A 14756-nucleotide genomic window follows, 5' to 3' on the forward strand; every position below is an offset into this window, starting at 1 on the left:
ACGCGTTACGCGAACCCAAGCAGATGTGCTCATCTCTACTCTATGCAGTCATCAAAAGCTCAGACTTCTGGTGTGTCCTTGATCTGCCAAACGTGCCGTGTTGTCTTCATTTACGTAAGCCAAGGTGGCAGGCAGTCCACTATGCGGGTATTTCAGGGAAGGGGGTAAAGGACACGTGGCAGTACACGTCTTCTAAAGCCACGATCTGGAGGTTTCATGCATCACTTCCACTCACATCTTATTGGCCGAAATGGAGGCATATATTATACAGAGCTGCAAGAGACGCTGGGAAATACAGTCTTTTTTATGATGCCCTGTTCCCTGATAAAAATTCTGTTACTGGTGAAGAAAGAAAAGCAGATATTGGGGAATAGTATTTTTGCTGCCCTTCCCATGTCTGTCTCACACCTGGCTTTCTACCTACCTGGATGTTCAGATTTATCATCCTTCTTCCCTGCTCGTCCGTTTTCTTCTCTTGCTTATACATCTGGATAAAATGCTTCTGTGGAAACCTGAATTTTCCTCATCTCATTGGTTTATTCCAAGTAACATTCAGTTCTAAGTTCTGTTGGGTCTCAGATACGCTGTTGTCTCTGTCACCGTATCTGTGGGGTGTATCTGGCACTAGTCGTCTTGCGTTGCCACTAAGTTAAAAGTTACTTTTTAATGTCCCCAGTGCCTATAGTTGGAACCCAGTGAATGTTGACCTAACAAAATCAGACATTTAACAGCACATGACGTGCTTGGCAAGCTAGCACCGAGCCCAATTTCTGGTGGTTGGAGCTGCCCTATCATTCTTTTATGGATTTGCACACTACTTTTCCAGAGTTGAACATTTGTTCTTCACTGTTCTTGAGTCAGTTCATTAAGCCTTATTCATGAGTCGTTTGTATACCGTCCGTCTCACCCTCTTACCCAACTGTACATGTATTATCCTTAACAGGTCTCCAACTTTTTTTGTTGTGATCGAACAACAGGGCCAAAAGCTTTGCTTTTTCTTCTTGAGACATCGCTGGTCTTTATACTAAACTCACAGTGTCCTATCCGTGCCACCAACGGCATTCCTAATGCTCCATACTGGTACTTTTGGTATTCTCTGCAGTACATTCTTGATTAGAAAATGCATCAGTCAGGGTCTCAGCAGGAAACAGATGGCTCACACAAATAGGGTAATTAGGAAGAGTTTAATAAAGAAACTATTTACAAAGATGCCAGCAGGGTTAAGGAAAACCAACTGGGGATGTTAAGCATGTTGGGGTCAGCACCCTGGGAAACTCAGCGCCTAGGCCCCAGAAGGAGGAGAGGGAGAGGGAAGGACTGGGTACCAGCACCAGCAGGCAGTGCTTACAAGCGAGGAGAGGACTGCCTGAGTGGAGCAGCGGACTCGGGGGAGGGACCCAGCTGGCCCATCCCAACCTGGGTGGGAAGGGTCCAGGAGAATGAAGACCCCAGCCTCTTGCCTCTTATCTTCTGATCTCTTGCCAGGGCCTTTCATTGGCTAAGTTCAACTGGAATCTCTGGATTCCATAAAGCAATGACCCCCGGAGGGCAGAGCAGAGCAGAGAAGGCAGAGAAGAGGAGCAAATGGAACAATCTCCATTTTCACACAGTGTTTTCCAGTTGCCAGTGACTGTTTTTAAATTTTTACTTTCCTGGTGTTTTAAGAGAGAAGTTGAATAAATGATAATGCATTATAGTTAAGCATCCGCCTTTCCTCTTTTTGAATCATATTGTCTGCTTTTATTTCAGCACCATTCTGGAGATGTAAAGGACTTGCAGTAGTTTGTGTTGAAAACATTTAAACGGAAATGAGTCCATTCCAATCATATCCCTTTAGATCTCTAAAATAGAAACATTATTCAAGGTACCATTTAATTGAGCAAAGCCATTTTATGCACTGAATGTATTAGGTATTGTCAGCAAGTTTACAAAGTGGGTAAAATGCAGGGACCTAACAGAGAACATCTCCTTTGTCTAGGATACTCTATAATTGTGGCATTTAGTTATGTAGAGGACTTCCACGCCATATGTTTTAACAAATACTTTGGGTCATAAGGCTATGTATAATGGAAGGACATAATTAAAGTTTAATCTGTTCAGTAAAAAGGCACCATTAATTACTCTAGGCAATTTGTTGGGTTATTAATTGGTTCTGGAAACATGTCAAGATACTAATTTAAACGGAATTTTTTTCCTTAATTGTCTAGACAGCCCCTCGACCATACACTGCCCCAGGAAATATGCAGCTTCCAATTCGATTAAAGCCTCTTCCCAGTAATCCTGCCCTAGGAACTGTTCCAAAGATAACTCCGGGGACCAGATCGAAAACCTCATTGCTGGAAAATGAAGCTCCATTTCCCATTGGGGTAAATGTTACTTTTTCAAGAAATATCTTTGTATTCTTTATTAGAATATTAGATTATCACAGGTTTTCAGACGCAAGATTCAATTAATCTACTCAGTGAAATTTGTACTGTGCACTTACTAAGCATTTACTATGTACTTCTGTTTAATTATATCTTCCTTAAACTGGAAGGCCTATAATTTCTGTGCAATTAAGCAGAATGAGTAAGGAATAGATTTGTAATAATATAGATTATCTTTCATTAATTTGAATGGTCATACAAAGAGAAACTCTTTATAGCCAGACACGACTTCTATCAGAATAGACCCAGTGTTGACTGATTCTAAATTTTAAATGCATGAAACCTAGAAAATGAAACTTTCCAAGAATAGGCTTGCATTTGCATGCTGACTTACTTTACCATCAGTGTATGAAATTGCTTCAAGTTTGACTCTGGAGAAGGTTGGATATAGAAGAAAAAGAACGTCCGTCTTTAAGAAATGGTGAATCAATCACACATAGAAGCTTGACGTTGCTTCCTTTTCAAGGTTGTGTCCCTGGTAATTTTAAATTATTTTAATAGAGGAGGTCATGGTAAACATAAAATAGGAGTTGCTTAAACAGGCAGGAATAATTAGGACATTAAGTAATAAGGGAGGGTTATTGTTGTATTTCAAAGATGAAGAAGAAATGTTTACCAGCGTAAGAAAGAACCCGTGTCAGGAGTATAATTGTCACTGTATTCACATGGGTGAATTTAGTTCCATTTCTTATTAGGAAACGTAAGACATATGAAATTGATATTTTTTCTTTGTTTTTGAAATTAAGGTATTTTTTTTAATCTAGAGCTGATGGATAGATAATCTTGATACTAAGAAATTAATCCAGGCAAATAAATGATTGTTTTATAATAAGAATATAAATATAGCCCTAAAAGTAATATTTTATCCACTTAATATGCTTTTCAGTTTATGAAGCACTTTTCACAAACCTTAATTTAGTAGTAGCTTCCTAGAAAGCAGGAAAAATTAAGCCAAGAGTGGTAGCGCTTTGTTTAGGGACATGTGCTTAGGGTCAGGAAGAAGCTTGTGGGGTCATAAGTCAATTAGGCGGACACGCTAGGATCTGGTGTCCACATTGAAAGCCTAGAGATTTCCCCGTTTCACCCAGTGTACAGGAACAGTCAGGTCCTGAAAGATTGTCTCAAGTTAATGAAAATGACACGGTACAGGCTTGTTTTGATCCAGATGGTAAACCAAAATCATCAGCCAACTCATAATCAGGGGCCATTAATTCACCAGATATCAACTAGTCAAAGCTGTAGAAGCAGTACATTATCCCTCTGTAGACCGACCTACATGAGAAGCCAGATCACAATGAGAAGGTTGCCTAGTGAGCATGGAATCAGAATGAGGGCATATAGGGGAATGGAATCAGGTTAAAATGGCTTGATGTACCTATCTCATCTTGGGAATGGCTTGCCAAAGGTACCAGAAAACTCAAAGATCTTTGGCTAAAACCCTATGTATCTTCCAGGGATAATTTTGCCATTAGGACTGGAAATATTTGAAGTCCAATGAGTGAGATTTTCTCTCCCCTAGATAGTACTTGGATGGGTACTTTGCACATTTGCCAAGGTGATTATAGATTTTTTTCTAAGCTCCTCTGCTTTGATAGATGCTTTTTCCTATTAGATATGTAAATACTACCAATCAAGTAATATTCAAGTTCTGCAGGCTAAGGAGGGATTTTTTTTTTCCTTCAGCTTATTTTCCCATTCTGCTCTGAGCCATTGGATGGATTTATTAGTTAAATCTGCATAGGGTCTTTTATTTTCCTGTTTTCAAGTTTTGGGATATGAGTGACTGAGGGATAGGCACTTAAGAGTAGCTTACTCAGGCTGACAAGATCAATTCCATGTTAATTTAAACTAGTTAAAGTTACACTTTTCATTCAGTAAATATTTATTGGGCACTTAGTATGGACAAGATACTGCTCTAGGCATTAGTGATTTATCAATGATCAAGGCAGACAAAAGTCTCTAACTTATTGAAGCTTATATGTACATAGGCAAACTAAACTGCCAGAAGATGTGTAATTTCTTTCCATGGCATCGATGATGAAGATGATTTAATATCAAATCAGACAAGAAATTGCTAAAGACTAGTAGTCTTCATGATTACTGAGTATGCAGTGAGTACCCACTAAATTCTTGCTGCTTTCTTAAAACAGTAAAAGTTATACACCTGGGAATGGTTTGAAGGGACAACAGATATAAGCAAGTTTCTAAGTATCAGGAGTGAGGGTCTTCGATTTAAGCAAAAGCAATTGGGTCAAAAACAGGGTGGTTAAGATGCAACTGAGTAAAAATCATGACTTGATTGAAAATGATTATCCTTACAAGGAGAGTTTCTCACACATTATTGATGGCATAGAAATTGATAAAACTATTTGTGAAGGCAATGTGGGAATATCTATCAATGTTTTAAATGGCCATGCTCAAGCATTTTTACATATAGGAATTTATTTTAGAAATATGTGAAAAGGAATAGATTCAAGAATACTCTGTATTATAATATTTGTAATAGTGAACGATTGAACACACCTAAAATTTAATAGGATGTTGTTTAAAAACATTATAGTTTATTAAAGTATGTTAAACAAAAAAATAAGGTAAACTTATTTTTACCAGCATGGAAAGATGTCCAAGACACTGTGGGCTAAAGAAGCAAGGTAAGGAATGGCATGCTAATTTAAAAAAAAAAATTATTAAACCATTTCCAAATAAAGCATACAATGGACCAATTACTACTTAGAAATAATCATTTTAAAAAATACCAAGTCCCCAAAGTTCTGGATTCATTGAATTTATTGTCCTTATTATTTCCACTTGATTTATATTTGTTATTATAATATCAATGTACATCATCACAGAAAAACATAGAAAATGTAAGAAAAGAAAAATGAGAACATAAATAGCACCTTCAATATCACCTATTTTAACAATTCCAAATTCATTGGTGAATATCTATTTAAATCCGTTTCTGTTCAAAAAAGTGTTGTTTTCCATCAAAATATGGACTATTCATGCCTTTATTTATCCTGCTTTTACTTATTTAGTAGTGAGAAATGTTTGGAGAATGACTCCCCTTTCTTTTTTTAGTATATGTGCTGCCAAAGCGAGCACTGACTCCCCTTTCTTAACACTAAATTTCACTATATCTAAGTATCTCAAAGACTAAATTGGCTGAAAAAAAAATTGGTATAAAATAGGTAATAGTGATCAAAGATGCCTTCAAGTTTGAAAAGTACCTCAGATGCACAAAAATGGCCAATTTATGAAAATTCAAAGACTCAAATATATTTGAAAAATGTGATATAATTATTGATTACACCTTTGGTAATCTTTACCTTTGGATTAATATAAAGATACATTTTTTTTCAAATAATACAAAGATATATGAGATAGAAAATGATATCTCCCAATAATCCAAGTCCTCAAATGTAACCCTCAATTTACTGTCTTCCTATCCTCCCTGATTTTATCAAAATCCACATACAAATGCATTTAAAAGAAATGTGGGATCACATTACATAGACCTTTTAATGTCAGGATGAATAGATTCATACAATTCTTGTTGGAGCCTGGTGAGAATCTATTACAAAGACAAAGAAAATTTTAGTTAAATGTTCTCCTATTGATGGACTTGATGTTTCAGCTAAATTTGTTGTGTGTGTGTGTGTGTGTTTCTTTTACACATTTACATCAATGTATTGTGCAGTTATTTTGGTAGAATTTATTCCCACAAGTTGGATTTCTAGGAGAAAATAAGCTAAATAGTGTCTTTGGGTCAGAGTCTACATTTGGTTCCTTGATATTATATTATCAGGGAATATTATAACCCCTGGATAGGTGAAATCAATATGAAAAAAAGTATTAACACCTAAATGGACTATCCAACCCAACCTCAAAGTACGATACTTGCCAACTCCTCGATTTTAAATTGTTTAATTGTACCAGGCTCCATAGATATGATGGATTATTGAGGAAAAATCCCAAAGTACTATAAAAATGCAATCACTGTATATTTGGCTTAAAAATATACTTAAATGAGGTTAGAGAGTCATGGAAATGTAACTTTCTATGGATGTTACAAAATGCATTTTTCAATAAAAAAATGAAGTGTTTTGAGTCTGCCTATCAATGTCAGTTGTATTTACGTGCAACGTAAATCATACCGTCTTGTCTTTAATTTCGGGTCACCTTGGTCACTGCTTCTGTTTTACTGGTGGTTATGTCCTGAAATGTGATTACAGGGCAAGAAGGCAGCGATGAAGTTCAAGAACTCCATGGACAATGCACAGGGAGTGAATCGCTCTCAACTTCCAAACATTAACAATTACATGATGCCTATTCCTCCTCCACCTCCTCCCCCCAGTGGAAAAATCACAAGGGAAAATAGACTTGAATCGTGGAGAAGGAGAAGATTTCGTCCAACCACTGCTCCGAATGGCTTAGATCCTCTCTTTACCAGGGTAAATGTGGAATCAAGTTTTCTTTTATTAATTTAGCATAGATTACATCGAGCTATTAAATTTCTAGATGTGCAGTACGAACGAATCTAGGGAAACCAAATGCAAAATGCCTCGCAAAAATACATTTAATAATTTTAGAAATGTAATTGTAAGCTTGGATGAACCTGAAATCAAATATTTGAGTAGCTCAGGTCAGTAACTAATTTAGCACAATTAATTTAAAAAAAAAATCCAGTAAATCTTGTGGTCAAAATTAGTTTGTACTGGGCCCATTTCTAAATTATTTATTTCCTCCAATTTGCCCGTTCAATCACATGTACTTTAACATTTAATTTGTGAAAATTCAGGGACATAAGTGTACATAGTATGCCATATGAAATATCTTACCAAAGCTTCTTTTTAAAACGATTTTTGCAAAGTTATGGTATGATATTTAGAAGATATTTTCGCTCAGTGTTCTTTTGAGACTATTGTAGCTCGTGGTACTTATTTTCTCAAAATACTGATAAAAAAAAAAATAGTCCTAAGGCCAGTTAGACTTTATATAGATACAGGCTAGTACGAAGGCAAAAGGTCTCTTACTTTTATCGTGTAAATATACAACTAAGCGTAACTATGTGTAACTTGTGCGATAATTAGTGGGTGGCGAGGTCTGCATTTCACTGACGGGGAACCGGGGGTGCAGACTGCCTGCTGGCTCTTCTCAGCCCCCCTCACTCCCATCTGGATCTGGGCCCCCCAGCTGTCCTCCTCAAGGACCTCAAAAAACTGGACCTGTCTTCATTGTGCTCAAATCCTCTCCTTTCAATTCCATTTCCACCAGTTTTCTTTCTTTCTTATGGTTTCCGAGGCCCACTTGTGCCCTGTGTCCTTGATTCCCGCCCCCCCGCCACCCCCGCCCGTCATTCTCCTCTCTGGTTAGGATTCTCCCGTCCCTTCTCCCACCTCCAGGTCTCCTGAAGCCTGGTTGACTGTCGCTTTAGTCTAACCAACTCAGATTACAGTGGCGGAGCTCGCTTGCTTGCTTGCTTGCCTTTTCTTCCTTTCATTTTAGCAGTTTTTATTTAAAATCGTATAGGGGATTTCTGTACTCCTGCATCCTCCCTCTCAGCCGTTTCTCCCTTACCCCTTCCCCTTTCCTCTCCTGCTGGCGAGCTGTCCAAGGCTCGCCCGGCGTCTGTCCGGCCTCAGCGCAGCCCTGCACCTGGCGAGGCCGGGCCGGGGGGCAGTGGTGCCCTCGCCCTCCCTCGCCGGCCGCGTCCCTGGACCCCGGTGCCAGGCTCCTGACCTTGGCGGTGGCCTCACACAACCTGGACATCATCCTCTTTTCAGATGGGCGCAGACCAAATGTCGCACTTCTGTCCCAGCCCCTTGGGGAGAGGGGAAGGTCCAGGCCTCCTGCGAGCGCGGGGGGTGCACTGGAACGCCTCCAGGGGGGCTTGCTGGGCCGCAAGTCCCAAAGGGATGGAGTCTCATCTGGGGCACTGGCTGCAAAAGGGAGGAGCAAGGCTGACCTCTAGGTCACGTCGTCCCCTGGTGCTGGGCCCCCCAGACTGGAGGAGAGGCCCCTTCCTGGGGTTGGTTGCCTTCAGGGGCGACAGAGCCGTGGGATGTTTCTAGGAGCCCACTGAGCCCCCAAACAGGTCAGTTCTCCTTGAATTCCGCTGCCCAGGCGTGAGCCCTGGAGAAGGAGGGGTGCTCCAGGTGGGGAGCGACGATCCGACCTGCTGTACCTGCTCACTGGCCTCGGAGCTCGACGTGGCACCGGTCTCCCTCCACTGCCCCATAGGCGTGCCCTGGAAGGATGTGGCCTCCCCCTAGCAAAACCAGGGAGTTGCTCATCATACTCGCTTGCTCACCGCGCTGGATTTTCTGGTGTCCAAGTATATACACTGGGATAAACTCAACCCAGTCAGGCTTTTTTTTTGTTTTGTTTTTTTAAAGGTTTGGATAGCTCCTAAGCCATGAAAACCTATTAAGTCTATATGTGCGGGGGTGGGGGGCGCACCTGGGGGGCTCAGTTAGGCGTCTGCCTATGGCTCAGGTCATGATCCCAGGGTCCTGGGTTGGAGCCCCACGTCGGGCTCCCCGCTCAGCCGGGAGTCTGCTTGTCCCTCTCTCCCTGCCCCTCCCCACCGCTCACGCTCTCTCTCTCAAATAAAAAAATAAAAGTAAAAAACAATCTACATGTGCAAGTTCAATAACAATAACCCAGGAGACACCACGTCCACGTGGCTATGCCCTAAGGCCCTAAAGCCGTGCTGGCCACCCTGAACCCTCGTTTCCTTCCCCGTCACATGTCTCGCTTCTTCCCGGAGCGACCAGCCTGCTGACTTCTGTTAACCGAGTCCTGGTTTTCTGGGAAGCTCTATCATTTATGTACCCCAAAACTTCAGAAATTCAGCTTGACCCCGGCACTGTGATGAAAGAACAGGATCTGCAGGACCAAGAAGCTGAACGGACCCTTTGGGTCAGAGTCTGAGTTTGGTTCCTCAGCAGTTTGAAGAGGCTCTTCTGAGAAGTCGGAGAGGGCAGGTCACGAGGGTTTCCTGGGGACATGGGGCACCCAGTCGGGGCCCAGCGAGGCCCAGGGTGGCCCCGGGATGCCCAGCAGGGATGTGGTCCGGGGACTGGGCTTCCAGAGCCCACGAGCTCGAGGTTCGCAGCTCGGCCTGTGCGGGCAGGCAGCCCGGCGGCCCCGGGGCCTTAGCACGGCCGTCCGCCGAGTCACAGGCTTTCAGCTCGACTTGGTCTCTGGTTTTGTTTTGCTTTGTTTCCAAACATGTGTTTTCTCTATTTGGAATCCCCTTTTTTGGAGATTGATGGAGCTCCCACCCTCATGCTCTCATAGTCTTATCATTTCTCTCCTATTTTCTATTTCTTTGTCTTTCTTGTTCTACTTGCTGGATGCTTCTTCGGGGTTATCTTCCGCACATCCTGCTGAGTTTTTTCCTCTGGTACCTTTTTTAAATTCTAAGAAGTTCCTTTTTGTTCACCGAATGTTACTTTTTAAAAAAGCTCCGTGCTCTCTAAGAGTTTTGGTTCTTTGGTATCTGTGGAGACTTCTTTGTGGGGTAATATAATATGTTAGGTTTTTGTAGAGAAAATGAGTCTCTAAATGTTGGGAGTAGAGTTCTATAAATGCCCAATAGATAAGAAACGTTAATTATGTCATTCCTGTTTCCACATGCTTAGCATTCTTGTTTATCTCCTTGCTCAGTTCCTGAGGTCTAGGGATTATTCATTTTCTGTAATCGTAGATCTGTCCGTTTTTTCTTGTAATTATGTCACATTCTGCTTTGTAAGTGTTGAGACTACCTGGTTATAAGCTCTCAGATTTCGAATTACTCCATCTTACTGGTGAAGTGATTCTTTATGATTAAGAAAATGATCTTCTTTATCATATTTCTTTTGGCTTTAAAAAATCTCCTTTGTCTCACAGTATTTATTTGTTTATTTATTTATTTTTAAAAATATTTATTTATTTATTTATTTATTTATTTACTTATTTATTTATTTATTTATGATAGACATGGGGGGCGGGGCAGAGACACAGGAGGAGGGAGAAGCAGGCTCCATGCTGGGAGCCCGATGCAGGACTTGATCCTGGGACTCCAGGATCATGCCCTGGGCCAAAGGCAGGCGCCAAACCATTGAGCCACCCAGGGATCCTCTATTTATTTATTTAGATTAGTATTTAATATATAGTAATTAATGACATATATTACATATGGTGTATATATATTCCTTTTACTTCCAGCCTTTGAATATCTTAAAATTTAAGCTTTAGCCTTTATTTTTATTTTAATTTTTTTATTTTTATTTTTTTAAGCTTTAGCCTTTAAATGTAGTTATGTGGCATATGGATGCTTTGCAAGTATTTTGACCTGAGACTGTCTATTTCTTTAACGAATGTTTAGTCCAGTTACATTTATTTTATTTAGTAGTGTATTTAGACTTATCTGTTTGGTATTAGACTACTTACTTCTTACGTCTTACTTTGTATTTTCTACTTACCGTGATTTTTCGTTGATAGTAGAATTTTAGGCTATTATTGCCTCTTTTTTGAAACTTCCCTTCCTTGCCTTCCACACCATTCAACTTTCATGCTTCTTTGCCATCTCCCTTTACTTCTCATCTTGCTCCCCTCTGACGCTTCCTCATCTTTATTAGCCATCACCATAGGCTTAGACCTTGACACTTGCTTTTGTATTCAGGATGTAGTCATCTTGCTGCATGACTTCAGTAGCTTTCTAGAAGTCTCTTGGAGTTGTCACTAGCTCCTGGATCCTTAGGTATAGAATAGAATTAGCACAGTGGGGCAGGTCTTGCACTTTTCCTTTAGTAATTTGATTTATTTTATTTCAATCCAGGAAAGATTTATTTAAGGACAGGTGGCTATCATGAGTAAATTACACATGAAATTCACTCATTTTATGACTGCTGCCCTCAAATCATCCTCTAAATACTCTTAAAAGGAAAGAAAAAAAAAAGAAGAGGGAAAAGGCAAAGAGATAAGGCTTGCTGGTGACCCACCGCCTGTTCCTCTATGAATGTGTAGAACACAGTCCCTGGCTTCTGTGTTCTGTGTCTCGAGAGGGTGATCCATGGTGCCAAATGACAAGGTGTAGTAGATCTGAAAGCCCAGCAAGTTGCTACTGTGCCCTGTTGCTTGGTTTCCTTTTGTTCCAGGATGGCAGAGCTTTTATACTGCTTTTATGGAATCCATGAGACTAGTTAGATTGTGCTCGGAGATGTCCCTCACACATCTCCAGATTTTTCTGTCCTCCCACAGTATTGCTGGTCACCTACTCTACATAGCAGCCTATTAAAATGTGAATGGTCCCATAAATAGCGTTTATAAATGTGAAAATATAGCCTTTCAAATAAGAACCTACTCAATCATTATGGCTTTTAATTTTAAAAAGCAAAGTATTTTTTTAAAATATATGTTTTGTGAAATCAAGGGCAGAGAGCTTTTCCAGGCATGAACCAGTCTGGGCTTTCTCTATATCCGATCAAGGCCCCCTTCTCACCTCCAAGACCTCCCGTGAGCTCTGTGCAGTCACTGGTGCCTGGTTGGGAGGTTCTATTGCCCTACGAATTTGACATGGTTAAGCCAGCTTCTCCATTCAGTTACCTTCCATCTCACGAATCACCACCTTTTCTACAATAATTTGGGCTCAAAATCCAGACTTCCTTATTCTGTCCGCATTATGGGTTAATTGCTAAGTCCTCCAGATCAGAGATGCCCAATAGAAATATAATGCAAGTCACATAGGCAATTTTAATTTTCTAATAACTTGTCTCCAAAAGGCTAAAAAAAACATGTGAAAGTAATTTTATTAACATACTTTGTTTAATCAAGTATATTCAACCTATTATCATCTCAACATGTAATCAGTATGAGTTTTAACGAGAATTGTACAATTTTTTTTTCATACTACATCTTTGAAATTCAGTAAGCATTTTGTGTTTATGGAACATCTCGTTCAGATGAGCCTTTCAAATGCCTCACAGCCAAGTGGGTGAAGTGGCTGCTGTCTCAGACTGCACAGCTCAAGCACCTGGACAGTGGCTCATGTGTCTGATAATCCTTTTCCATTCTCAGTGCTAGCTTCCTGGGTCGGGGGCTGGCTACCTAACTCTTCACAGGGCTGTTGCACTCATCTACGTGTTTATGTTCTGCCTCTAAATCAACAAATAGCTCAATTTAGTTTTGATTGATTATGACCAGCACTGTGCTAGGTGCTGAGGTTACCAAGATGAGTAAAGCCAAATCCTTATTTGCAGAAGGATTGCAGTTTAGCAGGGGAGACAGAAATATCTACAATTAGCCATGACACATTGTGGTGAGTACAATCAGAGTGGTATAAATAAAGCACGAGGAGAACGCAGAGGAAGGAGATGCTAGCTTTGAGGAGATTGAAGAGGCCTTCGGAGAGAAGGGGGCATTTTGAAATGGGCTTTGAGAGAGGAGTAGGAAGTTAGCAGACAGAATCAGGGAGCAAGGGTCAAAGGCAGGAAGGGGAAACAAGAACAAACAAAGTCCATCTCGGTGTTGACAGATTGTACATAATAAAATTAAATGAAACTTGAAAGAATGGCTCCCAACATGCTCCTCCCCTGCTTACGACCTTCACCAGCTTCTTTCCGAATGAAAGTAGCTCTATTTTTCTGCCTAATTATTTTATTTTTTTAAAAAATTTCTTTTATTTTTAAAGATTTTATTTAGTTATTTTACAGGGATGGAGAGAGAGTGAGCATGAGAGGAGGAGGGGCAGCGGGAGAAGCAGACTCCCTACTGAGCAGGGAGCCCAACATGGGGCTCTATCCCAGGACCCTGGGATCATGACCTGAGCTGAAGGCAGCCACTTAACCAACTGAGTCTCCCAGATGCCCTTGACTGGTTGTTTTGAAGTATAGGTTTCATTATTATTATTCAGATATGTTGAGACCCATACATCAAGAGATGACTAACACCGAGAAGACAGTTTGTCACTTATAGTTCCCCAAAGGAGGGGCCATGCCATGTATATTAGTCAGGGTTCTACCCAGAATAATGTTGGACCACATATTTGGGCCTTGTGGCCCAGCTAGGTCGATAGGTAAAATGACCCATCACACGTGTCACCCGGGACCACAAGGCAGCACCAGGATTGGCCAGGAGACTTGGGGAGTAGGAGAGAAACATGGGCAAGAGTATTTGTTGTGGTGTCTGAGAGAAGGAACAGGAAACACAGGGTAAGCAGGCTCAGGATTCAACAGTATGAATAACCTTGGCAGGTTTTGGGGGAATATTGGCCCAGAGTTTAAGAGCCAGATAGCTGAGGTAGGGGGAGGGTGGATGTGAGCTCCCAGCTGGTTAGTTTGTCCACGAGAAGCACTCTCCCAGGCAAGTCATGTACCATCTCTAGGAACCGGTTAGTCTTGGGAGCCGTAGTCTCCCCAGGGTCAGTAAGGCCCCAGATGTCAAAGCATCAGAATAAAGAGACATGCTTTGACACTGGCATTCAAGGACTTTCAGATTTTGACTCCTCTCCAGCTTTCCAGTCCCATCCAAGCCAAACCGAACCACTCCCTGGCTCTTTGGTCCACCACCGCCCCACCTCTGATACGTGCTTTTTTCTGTTATTACTTTTGGCAGGATGTTCACTCGCTTTTAAGTCATCCATATGGGTTTTTCTCTTATTTGATGACCTTTGTTAGCTTTTACTGTGGTAAAATGCTTATATTCGATGTACAACAATGATCCTACCTTCTATGTAATGGAACTTCAGTATGTGCTGGGAGTTTTGCTCAGTGTTTTATGTGCATTTTCTCATTCAATACACAAAGGAAACTCAAGAAAGAGATAAGATAATTTCTCCGTATGAAAGATGAGGAAACTGAGTCAAATAAGATTCAATAAGCTAGCGAAGGTCACATAACTCATTAGGGACAGACTCGGTACACCCGCTTGGCAGACTGACGCTTAGAGCCTGCGTTCATAATCCTCAAAGTTTATGAAATTTATCTACAAGCCTTTTTCTCTCCAACCTTTGACTAAGATATTAATTGCCATCAGTCAGGTGTTTCCTCGATGCAGAGATGTTCTTTTTCTATGAATTGCTGGTAAATGCCTGAAATAGAAGAAGGATGTTATCGGACCCACATTTCCCAGTCCCCATAAGAGGGGATTTCTGTACTGATTTCTCTACATTGTAACAGGATCCCATCCCTTCCTCTCTTCACAAGGATTTTGTTACTTCTCTTAGGCCCCTTACTATATTCTGCTTAGTATCAATACTCATGTTTTTTTATAATTTGTTCCTTCTACTCTCAGATTATGAAGCTTGTGGAGGGCAGGCATTTGATTTTACTTATATTTAATCAA

General features: G+C 40.8%; 1 protein-coding gene across 1 annotated transcript in view; it reads left to right on the top strand.

Annotated features, from left to right (window-relative positions):
* Positions 1-14756, top strand: part of ERICH3 (glutamate rich 3) — a 97567-nt gene that overhangs the window by 35241 nt on the left and 47570 nt on the right. The window contains exons 6-7 of the mRNA XM_025478580.3: positions 2208-2366; positions 6662-6880. Coding sequence (XP_025334365.1) covers positions 2208-2366; positions 6662-6880 — 378 coding nt within the window. The remainder of the gene's footprint in view (positions 1-2207; positions 2367-6661; positions 6881-14756) is intronic.

Source organism: Canis lupus, chromosome 6, assembly GCF_003254725.2.
Source record: "Canis lupus dingo isolate Sandy chromosome 6, ASM325472v2, whole genome shotgun sequence".
NCBI classification, from domain to species: domain Eukaryota; kingdom Metazoa; phylum Chordata; class Mammalia; order Carnivora; family Canidae; genus Canis; species Canis lupus.